General features: G+C 35.1%; 1 protein-coding gene across 5 annotated transcripts in view; it reads right to left on the bottom strand.

Annotated features, from left to right (window-relative positions):
• LOC115214218 (18S rRNA (guanine-N(7))-methyltransferase bud23) overlaps positions 1-23,911 on the bottom strand; it is a 40,100-nt gene extending 16,189 nt beyond the window's left edge. The window contains exons 1-2 of one of the 5 annotated variants that reach the window (XM_036504891.1): positions 23,736-23,911; positions 7,270-7,288 (exon numbers count right to left, since the gene is read on the bottom strand). In XM_036504891.1, the coding sequence (XP_036360784.1) occupies positions 7,270-7,288; positions 23,736-23,893 (177 nt within the window). In that variant the 5' untranslated portion in view covers positions 23,894-23,911. Of the gene's footprint in view, positions 1-7,269; positions 7,289-23,706 lie in introns of all 5 variants that reach the window. The other 4 variants (XR_005000112.1, XR_005000113.1, XM_029783330.2 and 1 more) reach the window with 4 other exon arrangements.
• Positions 23,912-24,154: the final 243 nt, after the last annotated feature.

Genomic DNA, 24,154 nt, shown 5'->3' with positions numbered 1-24,154 from the left:
CAGGCAATAATCTGATAGTTCTGTGTCGGCAAGGTATGAATGAACATTTTTCCTTTCATCCTTTCACCTCCTCTTAATTCTATTTTACCTGTTTCAATGCTCCTTCCACACTCTCTCTGCAACATTCCTGTATTTACTTACCTCTACTCTCTCCATCACCCTTTTCCTTCTCCTTTCTGCATGTCCTCTCCTATAACTTTTGTTTCACATTAGCAACCAGTGTTATTCTGCGCCCATTATCAATTGCATCCAGTTTTTCAAGCTGAGAGGATGTATTTTTTCTCTGCCCCCTGATGAAGGATTGAATCCAAAACGTTGGATATTCCACTCCACATGGCAAGTTCACTGTACCCCTTCCACTTTATTTATATATATATATATATGTATATATATATATATATATATATATATATATATATATATATATATATAAGTAATACTAAGCAATAAAGCATATTTTATCTCAGTAGATGACCACAGCATCTTGTTTTGGCTACACGCAGGTGGGAAGGGGCTGGTGACACAATCTTTTCATTCACACATTGAATTTGGTGATACTAGTTGCGGATTCTAGCTCGCTCTGATACTGAGTTGAGTTGGTGCCTTCTAGTATCTCAAAATTCAATATATAATCATTTATGATTATAGTATTCTACGCTGAAGAGAAAAGAAGTTTTGGTAAGGTAGAATTATTTAATACTTAATTCTTATGCTTTCCTAAAAACTTGATTTCGAAACGTGCGTCCGTAGATAACATAAAATTGTATGATAGATTGCCGTCAATTCATTCTCTCTTACCTGTTTGTGTCTGCCTTCCAATTGCTGTTTTTACTGAGATCTCCCTTTTTAGTAGAAGAAATAGCTATAACTCTTTGACTGCTATTTCTAAATTCGGTATGTGGTAAGGCAATTCGTTGCTAAACCCTTTATTGCTTAGTATTACTTAAATTTTCCTCGAATGAGGCTTTTACATGCTGAAGACTACTTGGTGTAATTGATAATTATTCCAAATTAATTAATTTCACCCTTCATTATTATGGATAACCATATTTTATCTCAGTAGATGACCACAGCATCTTGTTTTGGCTACACGCGGGTGGGAAGGGGCTGGTGACACAATCTTTTCATTCACACATTGAATTTGGTGATACTAGTTGCGGATTCTAGCTCGCTCTGATACTGAGTTGAGTTGGTGCCTTCTAGTATCTCAAAATTCAATATATAATCATTTATGATTATAGTATTCTACGCTGAAGAGAAAAGAAGTTTTGGTAAGGTAGAATTATTTAATACTTAATTCTTATGCTTTCCTAAAAACTTGATTTCGAAACGTGCGTCCGTAGATAACTTAAAATTGTATGATAGATTGCCGTCAATTCATTCTCTCTTACCTGTTTGTGTCTGCCTTCCAATTGCTGTTTTTACTGAGATCTCCCTTTTTAGTAGAAGACATAGCTATAACTCTTTGACTGCTATTTCTAAATTCGGTATGTGGTAAGGCAATTCGTTGCTAAACCCTTTATTGCTTAGTATTACTTAAATTTTCCTCGAATGAGGCTTTTACATGCCGAAGACTACTTGGTGTAATTGATAATTATTCCAAATTAATTAATTTCACCCTTCATTATTACGGATATATATATATATATATTCAAAATGTGACCGCATGTGTATCGTTGGCGATTTTTTTCCCTCCGTCTTCCCTTCTCTGGATCTTTCCTTTTCCTATGTTTCTGACGAAGAGCTCTGCTCGAAACGTAAAACGCCCCTTCCTTCCTGAGCGTCCAATAATACTATATTTGTTCCAAGTCCTCGCGTTGTTGTGTTGTCTCTTTGTGTTTTCATGTTTGGATTAACTTTATATATATATATAAATATAGAAATAGAACAAAAACGGAATAGAGAGTATTAAAACATTCGGACAGATAGACGATACAAAGGTGGACAAGAGAAACAACAATTAGAAGGACAGGTAAAAAAAAGACGGGTCATTCTAGGCTTTTTTCCATCAGTCAAGTACCAGAAGTCATGACCACTTCAGACAGTTACACTGTATATATATATATATATATATATATATATATATATATATATATATATATATGTACTAGTAGAGTTACCCGGTGTTGCCCGAGTTACATTCAATTGAAGAGTTAGATTTTTCTATTATATTTTCTGTAATGAACTGGAATACCTATGTTTCGAATTTCACCATAATTGCAGATGAGGGTTATTTCCCTCTTTTCACACCCAAGCAAAATTATAATCGTGCCACATGTATCCCATACTACTGATTTTTATGCGCATATTCCAAAATTCCAGTTTTATTGAACCTGTTAAAAGGAATTTGCTCCTGAAAAATGGAGGTCATGGAGCTCTAAAAAGTGAGAGTTAAGGCCCCTGTTGGGGGTGGGCATCTTAATGTCAACCAGAGGAGTTGAATTGTTGAGAATCTTTTTAACTTGGGTCTTATATCTGTTGTTTGAATTTCTTTGAAATAGGAAATATATGTTCAAATATATGTGCTCAAATATAAGTTTCAAATATCATAAGGATCCATTCAGTAATTTTGGTCCATGAAATCGTATGAAACACACAGCATTACCCTTCTCCCAAGGCTTCGATTTTGTGTTCCAAATTTCATTATGATCGGTGCAGCAGTTTTCGAATGTATAAGTAATACACAAACACATAAAGACATTGTCTTTGATATAATAAATATGAATGTACACATATACATACATGTATATATATATATATATATGTGTGTGTGTGTGTATTTTATATATATATATATATATATATATATATACATACACACACAAAGAGAAATTGATAGATACAACTGAGTGGGCAAACAAAAATATGAGATACTGCCTAGTGGGGTTTTTTTTTATTTTGATAAGCCTGGTACTTATTCTATCAGTTTCTTCTTGTGAAACCAATAAGTTATGGGGATGTAAATAAACGAACACCAGTTGAGAAGCAGTGATGAGGGAGAAACACAAAGACACACACACAGACTTACATATATACATACATATATATATGATTGATTTCTTTCAGTTTCTGTCTACAAAATCCACTGACAAGGCTTTGGTTGGTCTGAGGCTATAGCAAAAGTCACATGCCAAGTCACCACACAGTGGGACTGTACCCTGGACCATGTGTTTTGGAACCAAGTTTGTTACCACACAGCCACACCTGCACCTATGTACGTGTGTGTGTACGTGTGTATGGGTGTATAGATGTATGCATGTATATATGTGAATATATATGTGTACATATTACATGTACATCTATATATATATATATATATATACATCTACACATATACATGTATATGTATAGAAATAAATGTATACATATACAGCTATACACACACACACATACATAGGTGCAGGTGTGGCTGTGTGGTAACAAACTTCGTTCCAAAACACATGGTCCTGGGTTTAAATTTAAATTTAAAATAATAAGGGTGCGAAATTGAATATTAATTTGATTAATATGAATTGAAAACCAGTGGTGTAGCATATAAGACAATAGCGGATGTTCTTCTAGCAAAATGGATGTCCACTGTTAATGGTTCATCCCTCTTATATAATAGTCTGACTTTAATAGTTTCAGTATTAAAGTGAAAGTATCTGACATTACAATAGAGAGATGTTTTTGTTTCACTTTTAACATGTAATACTGAAATAGTGGAGAAGAAACGATATTGCTGTGGGCTCGCCCTAGGCAAGAAGTTGGAAATGTTTTTGCCCATGACACTCCCTGGACCCTAAGTAAGGCATGTGTAAAATTTGAATGAAATTGGTTGTGTAGTTCTCAAGTTTTAGGGAAACACACAGACAGACACACATTCTCAGTTTTATATATATAGATATATATACGTGTGTGTGTATATATATGTATGTATATATGTATGTATATTTATTTTATATATATGTGTGTGTATATATATGTATATATATGTATGTATATATGTATAAATATATGTGTATATATATATATATATATATACTAGCATTATGACCCGGCAACGCCGGGTCACAGTGCTAGTTTGGTATAACTTTGTTAAATTAAAAATTTGGGGTAATAAAACATACAATGACATTAAAAAGACGAATGAAAATTCCAGAGAAAAATACATAGAAGATAAATATACAAATTTACAAAAATACATAGAAGTTCATAGATGCACGAATTAATATGTAACATATCATATATTTAAAATTGACACTCCCCTCGTCAGGATGTTTTTTACACACAACACATAGTACATGGAAACAAATGCACAATTACATACCTGCTACATGCGAAAGACCAGACATTACGTACTCCCAAAAATTCTCATAGATACTGAATGCTACTTTATAAGCATATAATTCAATCTAGTAGCTATAGTAAATGGTATGCACACAGCTCCATCTAGACTAATTCACTTTTGCACTCAATTAAATTTTTTATCTTTTAATTTCTCCCATTCATGCAAAGCCACATACTCGAATTCAAGTCCTTGATACATTTTATACTAATTGCTATTTTTTCTTTTAATTGTTATATTACGATTTAATTACAATACTTTAGTTTTATTCTAATTACTACTTACTATATTTAATTCTATTGTTATTATTACCTCTAACTTTTATTGCAATTTTTATTTCTAAATTTCTTATGGAACATCGAGTGGAGCTTATGCGTACAATATATTTTTATATGATGTTTAGATACTCTTTTACTCTTTTACTTGTTTCAGTCATTTGACTGCGGCCATGCTGGAGCACCGCCTTTAGTCAAGCAAATCAAGCCCGGGAATTATTCTTTGTAACCCAGTACTTATTCTATTGGTTCTTTTGCCGAACCGCTAAGTGATGGGGACGTAAACACACCAGCATCGGTTGTCAAGCAATGCTAGGGGGACAAACACATACACACACATATATATATATACATATATACGAGAGGCTTCTTTCAGTTTCCGTCTACCAAATCCACACACAAGGCATTGGTTGGCCCGGGGCTATAGCAGAAGACACTTGCCCAAGATGCCATGCAGTGGGACTGAACCCGGAACCATGTGGTTGGTTAGCAAGCTACTTACCACACAGCCACTCCTGCACCTATATTTATATATTACTATATATTTCTAAACGTCGGGCTTTATGTCTGTTCTGTAGATATAAATGAATATATGAATATATATATGTGTTTGATCTTTCTGTGGATTTTGTAGTGCTCTTGTAGTTGCTGCTCACATTGCCTCCCCTCGGATTAAAAAGTGTATACAGCTCATTTGAGCACTACTATTCCAGTCTGTTATATATTTTGAGCGTTGTTGTCACTAATGATCTCAAGATATAACTTTATATTTTGTAATATATATATATATATACATCCATACACATACAATAGAGAGATGTTTTTGTTTCACTTTTAACATGTAATACTGAAATAGTGGAGAAGATATGATATTGCTATGGGCTCGCTCTAGGCAAGAAGTTAAACATGTTTTTGCCCATGACACTCCCCGGACCCTAAGTAAGGCATGTGTAAAATTTGAATGAAATTGGTTGTGTAGTCCTCAAGTTTTAGGGAAACACACAGACAGACAGATAGACACACATTCTCATATATATTATATATTATATATATATATATATATATATTATATATATATATATATATATATATATATATATATATGTATATATATATATATATATAAGTATATATTATATATATACTAGCATTAAAGACCCGTCGTTGCCGGGTCATAGTGCTAGTGCATGTATGTATGTGTATATATATGTGTACATATTACATGTACATCTATATATATATACATCTACACATAAAATGCAAAATGCAAAGTTATATCTTGATATCGCTAGTGATAACAATACTCAAAATATATAACAGACTGGAATTGTTAGCCCATCTCTTGTAATTTCGATCAATTGTATCTTGTCCTCCCTTTTGTATAGAACTGTGGCTACAATCCAGCCTACCTCTACTCTTGGGGGGAGGGGGGCATTTAAAATTTTTTCCGGGACATCCTACGTCCCAGATATAAAGGTAAAAATAAAATATTTCCACTTTGCAAGTTCGAGTCGAGTACTCCCTTGCATGCTCCATTGACTCGAACCTTGCCTCTATTGTGGCGAATTTACCGCCTCTGATTAGATATGTTTTTCTCTACATTGTATACTTTATAGACAATAGTCTTTTCTTTAATTTAATTTTTTATTATCCATCTGGACTATTCCATTTCTGCACGCTGATTTTATTTTTAATTTATTCCTATTCATGTGAAACCACTTATTCAAGTTCAAATCATTGATGCAATTTTATACCAATTGCTATTTTTACTTTTGTTATGTTACGATTATATCATACTTTAGTTTGATTTTAATTATTACTTACTACATATAATTCAATTGTTATCTCTAATTTTTATTGTTAAAGTGAAAGTATCTGACATAAAATAGAGAAATATTTTTGTTTCACTTTTAACACGTAATACTGAAATAGTGGAGAAGATATGATATTGCTATGGGCTTGCTCTAGGCAAGAAGTTGAACATTTTTTTTGCCCATGAAACTACATGGACCCTAAGTAAGGCATGTGTAAAATTTGAATGAAATTGGTTGTGTAGTTCTCAAGTTTTAGGGAAACACACAGACAGACAGACACACACAGTTTTATATATATAAAGATATACGTATATATATCACTGTGATCACCGTGACTGACCAGGCTATCAGATGTTGCTACATATCGCCAGTCACAATGCACTTCGCATTGTTTTAGCCTTCAAATGACACCATCCTGCTGGCTAAACGAGCAAGTCAACAGAAGAAAGAGTGAGAGAAAGTTGTGGTGAAAGAGTACAGCAGGGATCACCACCACTAGCTGCCGAAGCCTCATGGAGTTTTAGGTGTTTTCGCTCAATAAACACTCACAACGCCCAGTCTGGGAATTGAAACCGCGATCCTATAACTGCGAGTTCGCTGCCCTAACCACTGGGCCATTGCGCCAAGTATGGGGGTTTAGTTCACAAATGATCTAAATGATTAGGTATGCTAGGTAAGTGCTCTAACAGATTACTAGGGCTTCAAGGTTATAGCCAAGATGGTAGTTATGGAGCCATTGCAGATTTCTGATGCAGCAGATATATAATTGTTAAAGAGGACAATAAACATTAGGGCAAGGCAAACATTTCAAGTCGTATACATTATTATTAGTGGAAAAAATCCAAAGTCTTACCGCTGTTTCTGGGATATCCCTGAGTATGGGACATTCCATCATCAGAGACAAATAGGGAAAAACAGAATGGTATATATTAACAAGATGACACAGAGGAAGGGAGTAAGAGAATAAGGAGATAGAAAGAAAGAAGAAAAAAGAAGCATAAAAGCTCATAATTCAACTTTCCAATGTTATAGAAACAAGTGCATAAGTCCTTAGGTGCAATCCTGTGTAGATGCATGTGGGTTAAAATTGTGATATAATGGACATTCAGAGAAAAAAGATGTGAACCTGTCAACATTCAATAACAGAATGGTAGTGGAGGTGGCTATTAAGTGGTAAAAAGAATGTACAGAAAATAGAAAGAGAGGTAGATAGTGTGAGGGGGAGAGGAAATTTTAGGTTTGGCTATAGGATAAAGTAAGGTGTATGGTGTCTAAGAATTGTGTACAAGGTAGCTGAGAAGATAAGACAGAGAACAAGGAGGGCGAGGTAGATAAGGTAAAAAAAACAGAGCAAAATGAAAGGAATTTAGAGAGAGTAATAGGTGTCTGTGGTAGTCTTAAAGTCTATAGGTATTGGGGAGGAAATCTAGTAGAAACTGCTTGTGTCCATTCTGGTTAAGGTCAGTGGCTGTAGAGTTATTTTTATCAATGGGGTTGTGGGTGTATAAGTAGTCAAGAATGGAAGAGCTAGCTGGATGTTAACTTATTTATGAGTGGGAGTTAGAGTTGGCTATTAAGGAATTTTTGTTAGAGTGTGCTTTTTTCAGATCTATGTTTTTTACAAACAATTATATATATATATATATATATATATTATATATATATATATATATATAATATATATATATATATATATATATATATATATATATATATGTATATATATATATGTATATATATATATATATATTATATATATATATATATATATATATATATCTGCGATGGTTTTTGGTAGGCAGTGTCAAGTTTTACAATTCTGTAAATAATAATAATAATATTTTATTAGCTTGAAGCTTATAAGTGGTCACCTTGTAATGACTAAAGAAAATTGTCTAATATTGGAGCATATAAATCCTCAACAGAAAAAAGGGATTTTTTTTTTTGTATGCATGGGATGGAAACCCTACTTTAATCCGTCGAGGGCTTATATACCCCAATATTAGACCATTTTCTTTTCATCACTACACAGTGGTCACTTAGAATCTTTAAGCTATATATATATATATATATATATATATACTAGCTTAAGGTGACCCGCTCTATGCGCGGGTAAGAGTGTGGTAGTTATTTTCTGCTGCTTCCTTTCAGCACGTAAAAAGCACCATCCGAACGTGGCCGATTGCAGTGCCGCCTTGACTGGCTTCTGTGCCGGTGGCACGTAAAAAGCACCAACCGATTGTGGCCGCTGCCAGCTCCCTGGCACCTGTGCCGGCGGCACGAAAAAAGCACCCACTATACTCACAGAGTGGTTGGCGTTAGGAAGGGCATCTACCTGTAGAAACAATGCCAGATCAGACTGGAGCCTGGTGCAGCCTCCTGGCTTCCCAGACCCCGGTCAAACTGTCCAACCCGTGCTAGCACGGAAAACGAACGTTAAACGATGATGATGATGATGATGATTCTCCCTCTTTGTTTCTCTCTCACTTTCCCACTCTCTTTTCTTTTCTCTCGGACTCTCCCTCGCTTTCTCTTACTCTCTATCTTTATCTATCTCTCTCCCATTTATAAACAACAAAAGATCTTGAGTAAGTTGAGAAATAGAATATTTTGAAAGATCAATCATAAATATCAGGCAGTGACAACGGAAAGGTCTGCTTCAAGGCAGACAGCAAAACACTAACATTTAAAAGGGACAGACGAACTTGCAAGCTGAATAAAAATAATAAAATATTGGAAACCAAAGTTTGAAGGGATAGAATCTGAGGATAGTAGAGTCACCATGGCTGGCATTTCTTAACGACGGACAGCAATGTATTGACAGTTTAACAGCTGGCGTAAAATTTTGAACTTGATGTAAAAGAAAATTCCTAAACACCAAGTTTTGAAGTGATTCTTTCTCACAACAGTAGACTCACCATGGCAAGCATTCAAAACTTCTTCATCATGGACGGCAACACATTGACAATTAAAAGGCTGGTGCAAATTTTTTAGCTTGATGTAACCGAGAATTCCTAAACACCCACTCCTTTAAATTTTAATCCCCTTCCAGCCCCATTTATACCCCTTATCACATTTTGGTTAATATAACCCGATTTCATTCGGGTCTACTGGGGCCACATTTTATAAGATGAGGAATTTTGTCCTAGAGGTCACGCCTTTCATTTGAGGAAAAAAATAGTTGTCATGCAAACTTGCCAGCACTTTTAACATAGGTCTGCATATTTTCAGCTCAACCGACCACATAATGCACACGTTATATATATATATATATATATATATATATATATATATATATATGTGTGTGTGTGTGTGTGTGTGCACGCATTATATATACAAATGTATACAAATTATATATATATATGTATAAATTAAATTAGAGATAAAAACCACTAATAGGCAAATCAAACAGTGAAAAACATAAAGCAAAACATGCAAACTCGCCAGCACTTTTAGCATAGGTGTGCATATTTTCAGCACAACCAACCACATAATGCACACATTATATACATATATATATATATATATATATATTATATATATATATATATGTGTGTGTGTGTGTGTGTGTGTACGCATTATATATACAAATGTATACAAATATATATATATATATATTATATATATATATAAATTAAATTAGAGATAAAAACCACTATTAGGCAAATCAAACAGTGAAAAACATAAACTAAAACATAAAAATAAAAATATAATATACAGAATATATAAAATATAAAATTGAAAAATTAAAATTATTTAAATTTAAAATTAAAATTATTGATTTATATTTATAATTTTATAAAAAAATATATATAACTATAAAAAAGTATTAAAAAGTTTAATATACATAAATACAGATATATACACTTTGTATATATACATTATATATACATATTTATACATAGAACACACACACACATATATAAATTAACCCAATAAATATCTGATTCATAATATTTGTTCTCATGATTGTGTGGTAGTGGTGGCAATGATAATTCTCTCTATGAATGCAGACAGACGTAGAAAGAGAATATCTGATTCATAATATTTGTTCTCATGATTGTGTGGTGGTGGTGGCGATGATAATTCTCTCTATGAATGCAGCCAGACGTAGAGAGAGAGAGAGAGAGTGTGTGAAAGCGCTGTCGAAGGCGGGGAGGAGGGGGAGACTGAGGACGCCATGACAGAACGTCATAAAGAGAAAGTGAAGGTAAGGGAGATAGACGCCATGAAACAACGTTATATATAGAAAGTGATGGGAAGGGAGGAAAGAGAATGAGTGACGGAGGAAGACAGATACATAAAAGAATGAGAGTAGACTTGTCAAAGTGTGTTTTTGGCCCTAGCAACGACACCTTTTAAGATGGGGATTTCTAACCTATCCCACTAACATCCTCACCTCATTTTACATGTCCCTGCAAATTTTGGAGTCAATCCGACGGGATCTAGTGGCTGAATCACAAAACCAATTTGGGACTAATGGGCCATTATATTTTCACTCAGCCCCATGTACTTTAATGATATTTTTTATTATCAACTAAAATGATAGTAACTAATAAAGAACTAAACACTAATAGATCCAGTCTTTCACTGCTTCAATAAACTTACTATTGTCTAATCTGTGACTGATTCTTATTTGCCCAAGGTTTCAAGATATGCAGAGAAGAGGTGCAGATATAGCTTGCTTTCCATCCACATGCTTTGATTCCTGCTGTGTGGTACCTTGGTTAAGTGTCATTTACCTTGTGAGTAGAATTGGTAGACAGAAACTGAAAGAAACCTGTAATGCATGTATGTGTGTATGCATTTATATGTATGTGTATGTTTCCTGTGCTCTTTGTCAGGCATAGGAAAATATTACTTTAGTTGGAAACAAGTGAAGGTTGCTGATAGGAAAAGCACCTGGTCATAGAAAATCTGCCTCAACAAATTCCATCTGATTTCTAGCAGCATGGAAAAGTGTCTGTTAAAACAGTGATGATGATACTGTCATTTGAATTAATGCCAGCACTTGGTTTGTGCTTATGTTGTGGATGACAGAATAATGGAGATAAGAGCTAAGCTGACAACAAAGGAATTTCAAGAGAAAATAACAGGATATCTGTTTTTATCAAGTACTTTAGAAATATTATTCACTGCCTCAGGTCTTCGTTGCCACCCAACTGCATAACCCAATCTCATAATGTTCTGTTCTAGTACATGATTTACAATTTCAAACAGAACTACGGTTAGCAATGAATGTGTGTGATAACACAATTTAAATTCATGTTTGTATGTCTACAGAAGATATAGTGAATTCAATTCTGCCTATGACTTGCTCTGTGCTTTATGTTGTCAACCTTGGAATACTAAAAGGTTATAGGTGAAGTTGATAGGAGAGGTATTTCAATTCAATAAACAGGATATACTAAATAAGGCATTTTAATAGGTGTCCTGATTACATCATCTTTTCTTGGAATTGTTACCCACTTCACTCATTTTAAAGGGTGTCCTGATTACATCATCTTTTCTTGGAATTGTTACCCACCTCACTCAGACTTCTCTCAGCCTATATTGCATCATTAAAAACCATAAAGCTATATATATTAGCGTGTGATCATTACTAACTATTAAGCAACAATGGCTGAAGAAGAGATTGCAGCTCTTGAAAAGGCAGTGCAAGACCAAACTGAATTTTTGCAACAATTAGAAAGAAAGAATGCCAGAGAAGAAAAAGTAAGGTCTTTTTTTTTTAATGAATTTATATATGTGTGTGTGTATGTGATAATATAATACTTTTAGCTCTAGATTATTGTGTAATTGTGATTGTGATTTACGAATTTTTCCAATCTTAAGTGATATTTAATATTCACGGACCATTCATCCTCAAATTAATACAAAATAATAAGAATATCAATAATAATTCTGTAATTTTGACAAAAGGTCAGTAATTTTGAGGGGAGGAGGCAAGTCAATTACAATGACCCCAGTTCTTGACTGGTACTTATTGAAAAAGGATGCAAGTCAAACTCAGATGAATTTGAATCCCCCTGTTGAGCTGTAATAATAATAATAATAATAATAATAATAACAACAAATGCCCTGATGCAGTACCAGGCAGTGGCTCTCATGGCTGCTGATCTTAACTGATTGGAAGTGTTGTTATGTACATTGTTTTGTCTTGGTATAAAAGATGGGCTACAGCAAATATTCTGCTCAAAACCACAGATTTGCTTGTCAGTTGTTTGACCTTAACCAGTTGAGCATGTCCCTTAGTGGCTGACGATATGTACATCTCTGATCACGAGCAGAAGTAGTGCATCTCTGATCACGAGCAGCATCATAGCCATGTGTTGAGAGGTATTCTTTGGGGTTTGAATAATTCACCTCTGGAAACATGGGTGTTTTGTTCAACATCCTTAAACAACCCTTATTCAGGGACCTTTTGAGCGGGATGGGTTACTCAACCAGAAGAAAATTCTAACTGGGCCCCCAACTGCAAGGTCATGTGCTGTTTATCTTGATATGAGATCACCATGTTGTGCACATATGGTTGTGATGCATGTGCCTAGGGTACCTTTATCAGACGGGTATACTGGGCTTCATATATTTTACCCCAGTGTCACTTTGATGGCATGCACTGCTCTCTCACTCAATAATAATAATAATAATAAAAATAATAATAATCCTTTCCACTGAAGGCACAAGGCCTTGAAATTTTGGGGGAGGGGACTAGTTGATTACATCAAGCCTGGTGTTTCACTGGTACCTAGTTTATTGACCCCGAAAGGATGAAAGACAAAGTCGACTGCGGTGGAATCGGAAGTCAGAATGTATCTGTAGCAGCAGATGAAATACAGCTAAACATTTCGTCCATTGTGTTAAGGATTCTGCCAGTTCACTGCCTTAATAATAATAATTACTATCTTATAATCATTATTATTTATTTTTATTATTATTGAGGCTGTGAGCTGGCAGAATCATTAGTATGACGGATAAAAATAATTAGCAGTATTTCATTTGTCTTTTTATTTGGAGTTCAAATTCTGCTGATGCCAATTTTGTTTTTCATTTCATCCATATAGGGGCTATAAAATAAGTACCAGTTGAGCACTAAAGTTGTAATTGATTAGCCTCTTAACCCCAAATTCTGCCAAGGTCGACTTTGCCTTTCATATTTTCAGGGTCGATAAATTAAGTACCAGTCAAGTACTGGGGTTGATGTGATCGACACCCCCCCCCCAAAAAAAATTTCAGGCCTTGTGCCTACAACAGAAGGATATATTATTATTATTTCCTGTGCAGGTGGCACATAAAAAAACACCATTTGAGCATTGCTGTTGCCAGTACCACCTGACTGGCCCTTGTGCTGGTGGCATGTAAAAGCACCCAGTACACTCTTGGAGTGGTTGGCATTAGGAAGGGCATCCAGCTGTAGAAACTCTCACAGATCAGATTGGAGCCTGGTGCAGCTATCTGGCTCACCAGTCCTCAATCAAGCCATCCAACCCATGCCAGCATGGAAAGTGGACGTTAAACAATGATGATGATAACACTGATGTCCACAGATTAAGAAATAACACTAATGACAATTAGTCCAATGCCTTTTTGTAGTAAAATATGCCTTATTTAAATTTTCAGCAATGCATGGATAGATTACTGCATATTTCTATTTTAATCAAGTTCTCTGAAAAAACTTGATCTTTTATGACTGCAATATTGCAACGTTAAACAAGACAAACAATTGTTACCAGATGCACCCAACTTGTTGCTAATGTCTTAATACCATAACTCAATAAAAGAAAACTATCAGACAGGCAATTAAAAGGCCAAAATGAAATTGTACATAACTCAGAAACAAAGACTTCTGAAAAGCATTAAAAAGCAAAGAAATTTAATAGTCATACATATGGTAATTCCCTGAATTCCGGCTTTATGAATTTTGGCAAATTTCCTGGAATATTTAACGGATTTGTAGACAATTCTTCTGTCAAATGAATATACCTTTATATAGATGTTACTGTTGAGAGAGGCATGAATATCACAGGAAATGGTGCTAAAAATTTATCACTGATAACAAATATATGAAACAAATAATAGAGATATTTCAGGAACACTCATGTATAATAGCAATGAAAGTATCAGGAAATAATAATAATAATAATAATAATCCTTTAAACTGTAGGGACAGGGCCTGAAATCTGGTGATGGTGGTGGTGGTGGGGGGTAAGTTGACCACATCAACTCCAGTACTTGTCTGGTACTTAATTTATTGACCCAGAAAAAAAAAAAGCATGCAAAGCAAAGGAGGGTGGGGAGAGGACTTTCGGAAAATTCACAAGGTCTGATATTTTTCCCTCATAACTTTGAGGAAAATGGATATCTTTTGATGAAATTTTATATAAATACCTTTCACACAGCATACATTACGGTTATAAAGAAATTTCTGAGGAAAATTTTACTGACGGGGTGGGAAGAGGACTTTTGAAGAGTAAGAAATTTATAGACTATTTTTTTGCGTGAAAAGATATTTTGTTTTAATATTGTACCTTTACTTGTTTCACACACACACACAAACTCTAGTGTGTTTTTTTAGATGAATTATTTATTCTTTATCTTTCCACAAACTTTTTTACCACTAACTTCCTTAACCTCTGCATTTTCACTTATTCATTTCAAACTTCTTTGAATTTTCAATCTAATGTAATCCACACTCTCTTGAAAACGTATTTCTGCAAAAGCTGGAATTCAGGGAATTACCATATGTATGACTATTAAATTTCTTTGCTTTTTAATGCTTTTCAGAAGTCTATGTTTCTGAGTTATGTACAATTTCATTTGGCCTTTTAATTGCCTGTCTGATAGTTTTCTTTTATTGAGTTATGGTATTAAGACATTAGCAACAAGTTGGGTGCATCTGGTAACAATTGTTTGTCTTGTTTAACGTTGCAATATTGCAGTCATAAAAGATCAAGTTTTTTCAGAGAACTTGGTTAAAATAGAAAAATCTTGGATATATATTTTTTTTGTTTGAGTAATAGAAAAAGGTTTTTAAAAAGATCTCATGTATCATGGTGAGAGAAACAAATTCATAAATATAGTGTTGAATATGGTTTCACTATAGAAAAAAGTTAAGGGTGATTTAGCATATCTCATGACTGTCTGATAATTTTCTTTTTTAATATTTTCGGTTAATTACTACAAGATCTCTCAGTTACCAATAAGTAAGTTAACAAGCCTAATGGGTGTAGGAAAATCTGTATTGAATGTTTTAAAGTATAAGCCTAGTTGGGGGTAAGAAGAATGTGTGGAGTGCAGTGGAAGCCTTGCCCGATTTCAGCGCCAAAAATTGCAAAGGAAAAGTGCTTTAGTTTTTCAAATGTATTCTGCAATCTGGGATTATTATATATTATACATATTATATCCAGTGATTTTAAGAGGTAGGAAAAAGATATTTTGTTTTAATATTGTACCTTTACTTGTTTCACACACACACACAAACTCTAGTGTGTTTTTTTAGATGAATTATTTATTCTTTATCGTTCCACAAACTTTGTTACCACTAACTTCCTTAACCTCTGCATTTTCACTGCATTTCAAACTTCTTTGAATTTTCAATCTAATGTAATCCACACTCACTTGAAAACGTATTTCTGCAAAATGTTATCTAAAAATATGGGTAAAGAAACAGCAAAAAAATATTTGAAAAGGGGGAGGGGGTGAAATTTCCGAGGATTCCACACCACCCCGTTTTCCAGACCCCAAAAAGAGTTTTATGGCATATTAGGAGGTCACCATAATTCATTCAACGAAAAAAAAAAATCAACTTACCCAATGATTCTGGGATGGGGGTGGTCCAGTTTCCTACCCACCCTTTTTCTGAACAAAAATAAGGGGTTTGCAGCAAATTGGGAGGCAGAGTGTGAAATTTGCATCATAGCATGTTCACTGATGTTAGTGTGAAACATTTGATGTCTGTTAGAAAGAAGATAGAAGGAAACAAAGAAACGGTCTGTCTTACCGCCTAAATGTTGGTTGTTTCACTCATCACACTGAGCTAAACTTATTCATTAAGTGGGCCTGACTTGGATTAATATCTCCTCAGTTTTGGAGCTTGCAGGATTATTCAGAAGTGATGAGAAGAGACTATATGGTCTTAACCTCTGTCCCTGAGTAAAAGGTAGGTGCCTCGTCTAGGACACCATAATCTGTGATTCTTTCGCTCCTGCCTACATCCTGGATGATGCAGTAAATGGGAGGGTCGCTGCTTCTGTAACCAAATTTAACAAAACCCTGAAGTATCGTAATGTGGCAGTGAACTATCTCTTCCAGCCTGTGGCATTTGAGACATTTGGAGGAATTAGGCCACTAACGGTGAAGTTCTAGTTATCATTGGCAGCTCGCCTCACTGAAATGTCAGGTGATGCCCATGAGGGTGCTTGGCTTCTCCAATGCCTTAAGCCTTGCCATCGCCCGTGGTAATGCCACAAGCATACAGACTTGCTTCAGTAGGTTCCATGAACTTTGTAGTGTGCAACCAATTGAGGCACTTGGTGCTGCATTAATGTTTTTTCCTCCCTTTTTTTTTGTTTTCCTTTTGTAAAATATATTCTTTTTCATATTTTGAATAAAATATATATTACCACCCCACAAATAAATTAATAAAAAAGTACAAGAAACTAAAATATGAGAAAGCAGAAGTATAAGTTGCAATTAAACATTCAATCAACGACAATGTTGTTAAATGAAAGTATTTAAAAGGAGCTTTAGAAAAAGTGTTAAAATAAAAGCATAGGGTTAATGGATCTTGTAAAATTTCTTCCAACCACTTAAAGTTTTTCAAATTATCCTTAAAAATATTTTGATGTAGTTATGCATACTGCTTTAACCCACCCCGTTCTTTTCTTTTTTATCTCTCTTTTTCTGTTTCTTTGTATTTAAATGCTACAATTAAAAAAAATTTGGCAGAGTTAAAGGACATGGACCCCCTTTTGGTTTTTTGGTGGTGGGGGACGAAATATGTACAAAAATACAGGGATTATGATTATGAAAAAAAATTTTGTAAAATTTAAAATAAAAAAAAAATGAATACTTCTATCCCTGCCTGCACATCTATGACAGAAAGTAAAATTAAAGTGTTTTCTCTACTGTTTCATGCATGCGTAGAATTATACTAAAATAGCAGATGTAAAAAGTATCTAAACAGAAAATTCGACATGCTAGAAACAGCAGCTAAATGAATTACGTTTTCAAAATCTTCAATTAAGTACACTCCTACCAGAAAGTCCGACAAGCTAGAAACAACACCCAAATCAAAGATCAACTTTCAAAATATGAATTTCCAAAAAAGAAAAAAATTTCTTTTGAAAAATTGAAAGTTAATAAATTTTTTTTTTTTTTTTTTTTCCTGAAAGCTCTGATCATCCAAAATGAGTGGGGCAGAAATCTGTAGTTATGCTGAAGAATCATGGAATATTACTAAATTGGTAGAATCACGAGACAAGACAACATTCTTCAATTGTTATTGCAATTCACCATGTGGTGACATTATTGACGGGAAAGTTTGGTACCGCAAACTTTGTAAAATGTGAAAATCAATCCGTCATGGGTCATTCTTTGACAAAAGCCACGTGTCCCTGTATAGCATCTTTTTAATCATTTATTGTTAGTCACGTGATATGTCACAAAATGATATGCATGAATCTTCTATACAAAGTAAGGCGAAGGTAAAGAATATGCACACCTGGTGTTTAGAGTTAGGGTTATGCCGAAAATGGGTGGTGTGCGTATTCTTTACCTGTGCCCAAAACTGCGATCATAGATTGGAGTAATTTCTGTTGAGAAATATATGATGTTTGGCTCAAACAAAATCCAATGCAAATTGGGGTCATTGATGCTTATGGGCAACCAATAGTTGTGGAGATAGACAAGAGTAAATTTTTTCATGCAGTTTCACACCTCTCCTTGAAAAATGCATCTGGCACATCACAGTGTGTATAATAATTATAATACATATACATATATATGTGTTGTCTATTTTTAATAAAAAATATTTACTCGTGTTTTAAGTTCTATCTTTCTGTGTGTATCACCAACTATATACATGTATAAATGGAGAGAGAGAAGCAATTACGCAGATAAACAAATTAAATATAACAGATGTAAGGTGTTATAAGCTGTTGGATTTATAACACCTTATCTCTACCCCTTTAATATTCTCTGTCATTTGTGCTCTGTGTAAGTTTGATCTATTAATATATGAATATCTATATATAAGGTATGTACTATGAGTGCTGTTTGGTTTACCACTAAAACTCCAGTTTGAACTGCAACTGAACATGTGATGTTAAAACTGCCTATCAGAAGTGGCTATAGGTGGTTTTTTTCCTTGAGCAGGTAGATAAAGATTAAAGTAAAAATGAAAAGGCAAACCGTTTGGGATCACTTGAAAAAGACATTTAATTTAGATAGAGAATATATAGAATATAGAGTCTCGTGCAGTTGTTTCTAGAATAGCCAAGTGTGTGGATCATCATACTGAGTAAGGATTTCATAGGCTGAGTATACTGTCATCAGAGAGATGTAAAAGTGAGGGTAAGTCCTCAATCGATGATATTAGAGTAGTTCAGTTTGTCAAAATTGGGGGAAGGATATGTTAGGTAGATCCATGATCAAATGAAGAATACAGTTATAGGTAATATCCAACAGCAGCTTCAAATGAGAATATTCGATGATAATCCATGGTGAGGAATAGTGAAAGTTACCTGTACCAGTTTTAAATAGAGAATGAATGAGAGTAGAATAGGGATATTATACTATAGTCAGGAGGAAAGACAGGTGGATGTAGTAGAGTAAATATATAGCAGTCAGTATAGTGGGGTATGCAAGTCGAGAGAGGTTAGCGAGTGCATGTATAGAGACAGGAAAAGGGATGAAGAATAACATATCAAATGACCATCAAGGCTGGCCAGGGTTAGCAAAAATGGGAGGGATAAGGTAGTGATTGTAAAAAAGTAGTTGTAAAAGATAATGATCTCATGCTAAAGGGAGCCCGATAATAATGGAAGTGAGGGGAGATTTGGGACTGGTTGTAGTGATGCTAGAAGTAAATGCCCATAATACTGAATATAAAATATAAAAATTTGTGGTGTTAATGAAATGTATGCTCATTGGGAACTGAGGGATAAAAATAAAGATTTAAAATGATAAATCAAATAAAGATTTAAAATGGTAAATCAAAAATAAATAGATTAGGGACATATAGATATAGTGAAATTGTAGGGCTCAAGAATGAAGGAACTAAATATATTAAATAAATGAGTGAAGAGAATTGAAAAGATTGATTAATTATATGCATTTTAGTAATTCGTATATAGTTCCAAACCATCAAGAGAGATGCTGAGTAGTGTTCTATTAATTATTAGTGTGTTGCAGCCGAGAGGATATTCTATTAGTTATGATCTAGGTGGGGGGATATTAAATATGGAATAAAGGAAAGAAAGAGAATCTACAGAAGGAAAAAGATGTGAAGATATTGTAATCTACATACCTATACTTAAATATTCATTGTCTGAAAATTTTCCGTCTTTGCTTTCTTTCTGTTTGCACATATACATACAGTTGAGGATAGACGGAGCAGAGAGTATGGGACAATCTGCACTCAGTTCCACTTTCAACTCTCTCTTTGATCAATTTTCAAGATGTTGCCTTCTGCTAATGTAAAATTCTCAAGGGACTGGATTGATGCCCTGCCTGTGGCTAACATTGATGGTCTACTCAGTCTAGATGAGCTCTGCATCTCCATAGCACTCAGAATGGGAGCTGACGTCTGTGGGGAACTGAGATGTTCATGTTGTAGGCTCCACAACTCAGCAGGTTTTCATGGTTTGTCTTACTGCCTAAAACACTGCTTGCTTTGCTTGTCACACCAAGATAAACTTAATCATTAAGCAGGCCCTGGCATGGGTTAATATCCCCTCAGTTTTGAAGCTGGTGGGATAATGCAGAAGTGATGGGAAGAGATCAGATGGTCCTTACCCTTTGTCCCCAGGTAAGATATAGGTGTCTAGATGCTGTAGTAAATGGGAGAATCACTGCTTCTGTAGCCAAACAAAACAAAATTCTGAAGTACTGGGACTTGTCAGTGAACCATTTTTTCCAGCCTGTAGTGTTTGAGACGTTTGAATGGGCTGGGCCACTAATGGCAAAGTTCTTGTCATTGTTGGCAGCTTGCCTCACTGAGACGTCAGGCGATGCCAATGCAGGTGCTTGGCTGTCCCAACACCTTTGGCTTACCATCAACCATGGTAATGCTGCAAGCATGTTGAACTTCGGGTGTGCAACCAATTGAGGCACTTGGTGTTGCATTGGTGTTTTTTCTTTTCTTTTTTCTTTCTTTGTTCCTCTTTTTCCATTGTTTTCCCCCTGGATTTGGATTCGCATTTTTAATGCGATTTTTGCATTATACATGTATCATATACATACGTGTTATGTTCCAATAAAAGAATATTTCCTTAAAAACAAAAAATGTATGCATATATGTGGAGTGGGGTTGCAAAATGGAATGTTTTTACTGCATTTTTTACCTTGGCACGAAATATATATTTTTTATAAATGTTCATAACCTTCCAAAAACTATATCAGCTAAGCAAAAGGCCTTCCCTAAATGCCTTGAAAGTATTTTAACATAATATGATCACTATTTCAGAAAATTATCGTTGTTCTCTTTCAACATATAATAGACAAATTTGGGTGGGGCAAAATGAGTAAGACAAGATAATATATATTTGCCACTTCAATTCTCTAGAATCACATTTGAAAAGACACTGAAACTCGTCAGTATCCATCCCTAAACATTAGAAATGCAAAATAAATTTTAAACACCTAGGTCAAATGAAAGAGGATCAGGGGAAAATGGCACATGATATGCAATCAATGAAACTCGATTAAAAAAAAAAAATTCAACATAGAATATTCTCTATAGCTTCTTCACAATCTGCTGGAGTGTCCCCTTCATGATATATTTACACAATGGATGGAAGCACTCCGTCGGTTACGACGACGAGAATTCTGGTTGATCCGAACAGCTTGCTCGTGAAATTAACGTGTAAGTGGCTGAGCACTCCACAGACACGTGTACCCTCAACGTAGTTCTCGGGGATATTCAGCGTGACACAGAGAGTGACAAGGCCGGCCCTTTGAAATACAGGTACAACAGAAACAGGAAGTAAGAATGAGAGAAAGTTGTGGTGAAAGAGTACAGCAGGGATCACCACCATCCCTGCCTCGTGGAACTTTAGGTGTTTTCGCTCAATAAACACTCACAACGCCCGGTCTGGGAATCGAAACCGCGAGTCCGCTGCCCTAACCACTGGGCCATTGTGCCTCCACTATATTTACACACCGTGTAGTTAAAGAGAAGAAATAACTGAAATTAGTCGTTACTCATTTTACCCCCATTCTAGACGTCATAATGCTGGCGTGGGAGGACGTCCCACACCAGCATTAACAAAACCAACAACAGAAGCAGCAGTATTCAAAGATACACGAGATGTTCCGGAAACACCTTCAAGCAGCGCCTCTCCAACAACAGATCCGAGAGAGACAATGTGCCATGTCCTTGGCCAGCCATGTGTGGCACCTGAAGGACAAAGGGACTCCACAGGTAATCTCATGGAAGATCCTAGAAAAACCAGACCCTTACATCAACGGGAACAAGTGTTGCAAGCTGTGCTTAGCTGAATGGGCAAGTATATTAAAGAAGTTCATCAACTCGGAGAACATCTTAAATTCAAGGATGGAAGTCTTCAGATCCTATTTACACTTCATGAGATTGCTGCTGAAATCCTGGAACCCACAGACTGACCGGGTCCACTACAGATAGTGGTCTAAGGGAGACAATCCCTTGCATTTAACCCTTCTCCTTTGTCTGTTTTCAACAACTAGTCTTCTCCCCCCACTTTGAATAGGGGTTATAGGCCAGTGGCTATTTTGGTCTGAAGAGCTAAGTACTTTACGGATGCGAAGCCTTAGATAACCCCTATAACCATCTTTATCTAATATATCATCATTTAACATCTGTTTACCATCTTGGATGGTTTGACTGAAAATTGGTAAGCTGAGGGAGCTGTACCAGGTTTCAATCTGATTTGTCATGGGTTCTAAGCTGGATGCCCTTCCTAACGCCAACCACTCCAAGAGTGTAGTGGGTGCTTTTTATGTGCCATTGGCATGGGTGCCAGTTACGAAACACCACGACTATGATCTCACTTGGCTTGACAGTTCTTATCAAGCATGGTGTATTGCAATAAATCTCAGTCACATTCATGCATTTGTTTAGCAAGATTCTTGATGTGAAATCATCTGTTGAGATAGGTATTGTTATACTTAGGGACGGTCATTGTTTGCTAATTAAACACACGCACTATATATTTGGCCTTCACTTCAACTTTATTATTATTTTAATTTCTTTTTGTTAAAGCTCTTTCAATACACATCCTGTGACCTCTTTAGTAACTCTATCCCACGTCTCCTCCAGAAACAAAGTCAAGGGGGTGCACACATGCGTAGGAATCTGGTCGAACATTTGGATGCCGTCAACTAATTACCATGGTTTCGCTCCGCTTGCAACAAACAGTAGCCAAATCTCACCACACCATCATATTAAAAAAATAAAAATCGCCCTAAATATAATGCCTGAACGATTTGCTGAATTATGTTGTCCTAGTCGAACTGAATAAAATAAATACCAAGTTGGCTGGAACACATTTGATCATAGTTTTGCCACACCAGGACGATTAAATAACAAGAGAAACAGACAACCTAACCTAACAATCTAATACAGTCAAACAGGTGTAAAAAAATGTAGAAAACGAATATGAAAACAAAAATTTGTGCAGACGAACGTGGGGGGAACTTTCGGAAAATTCACAAGATCCGATTTTCCGAAATCCTTTCCCCACCCTACGGAAAACATTTCCCCATAAATTTCTTTATAATAGTAATCTATGACATTTCATCAACATATATCCATTTTCCTGAAAGTTATGAGGGAGAAATCGGATGTTGTGAATTTTCCGAAGATCCTCTCACCCCACGTTCGTCTGCACAAATTTTTGTTTTCATATTCGTTTTCTACATTTTTTTAAAAACCTATTTGACTGTGTTTCTAATTTTGATTTGGTGAACGGGAGTTAAACTATATATTAACCGACCCACACGAAATTTTGTAAATTGCATTCTCGCCGGATTGATTCCAACTTCTGAATTGTGTCACTCTTGTTTTAGGTTAGGTACAAATGTAAACATTTACCGTAAATATAGTAACGTTATTTCACTTACGTCACACGAATTCTTGACTGGGATCCTGATATTTTATCAATATCATAAAGAAAGTAAGCAAAGCCCCTTCTCCCCATATACAGGGGCTTCCCGGTTTCCTGTCCGATTGCATCATCAAATGCACCGTTTACCGGAAGTGACCTTTCAGTTGCCCTCATCTCATCACCATGGCCGAGCAAGAAAAAGCCGCAGTGAAACAGGCAATCAAAGAACAAGGTGAAATTGTGCGTAAATTAAAAGCAGAGAAAGCTGAAAAAGAAAAAGTAAGGTTTGATATATCATATGTGCGATGGTGCTTTAAATTCAAGCTTGTTATGTGATTATTATTACTGAATTTTGCAAATCATATGGGATATTTTTATCGCATTCGTTTCATACATTTCTCAATAAGTTTTTTTCTTTTGAACTAATTAAATTTT

Source organism: Octopus sinensis, linkage group LG7 (assembly GCF_006345805.1).
Source record: "Octopus sinensis linkage group LG7, ASM634580v1, whole genome shotgun sequence".
NCBI classification, from domain to species: Eukaryota; Metazoa; Mollusca; class Cephalopoda; order Octopoda; family Octopodidae; genus Octopus; species Octopus sinensis.
The sequence above is the reverse complement of the archived record's forward strand: the minus strand, read 5'-3'. Positions and strand labels throughout refer to the sequence as shown.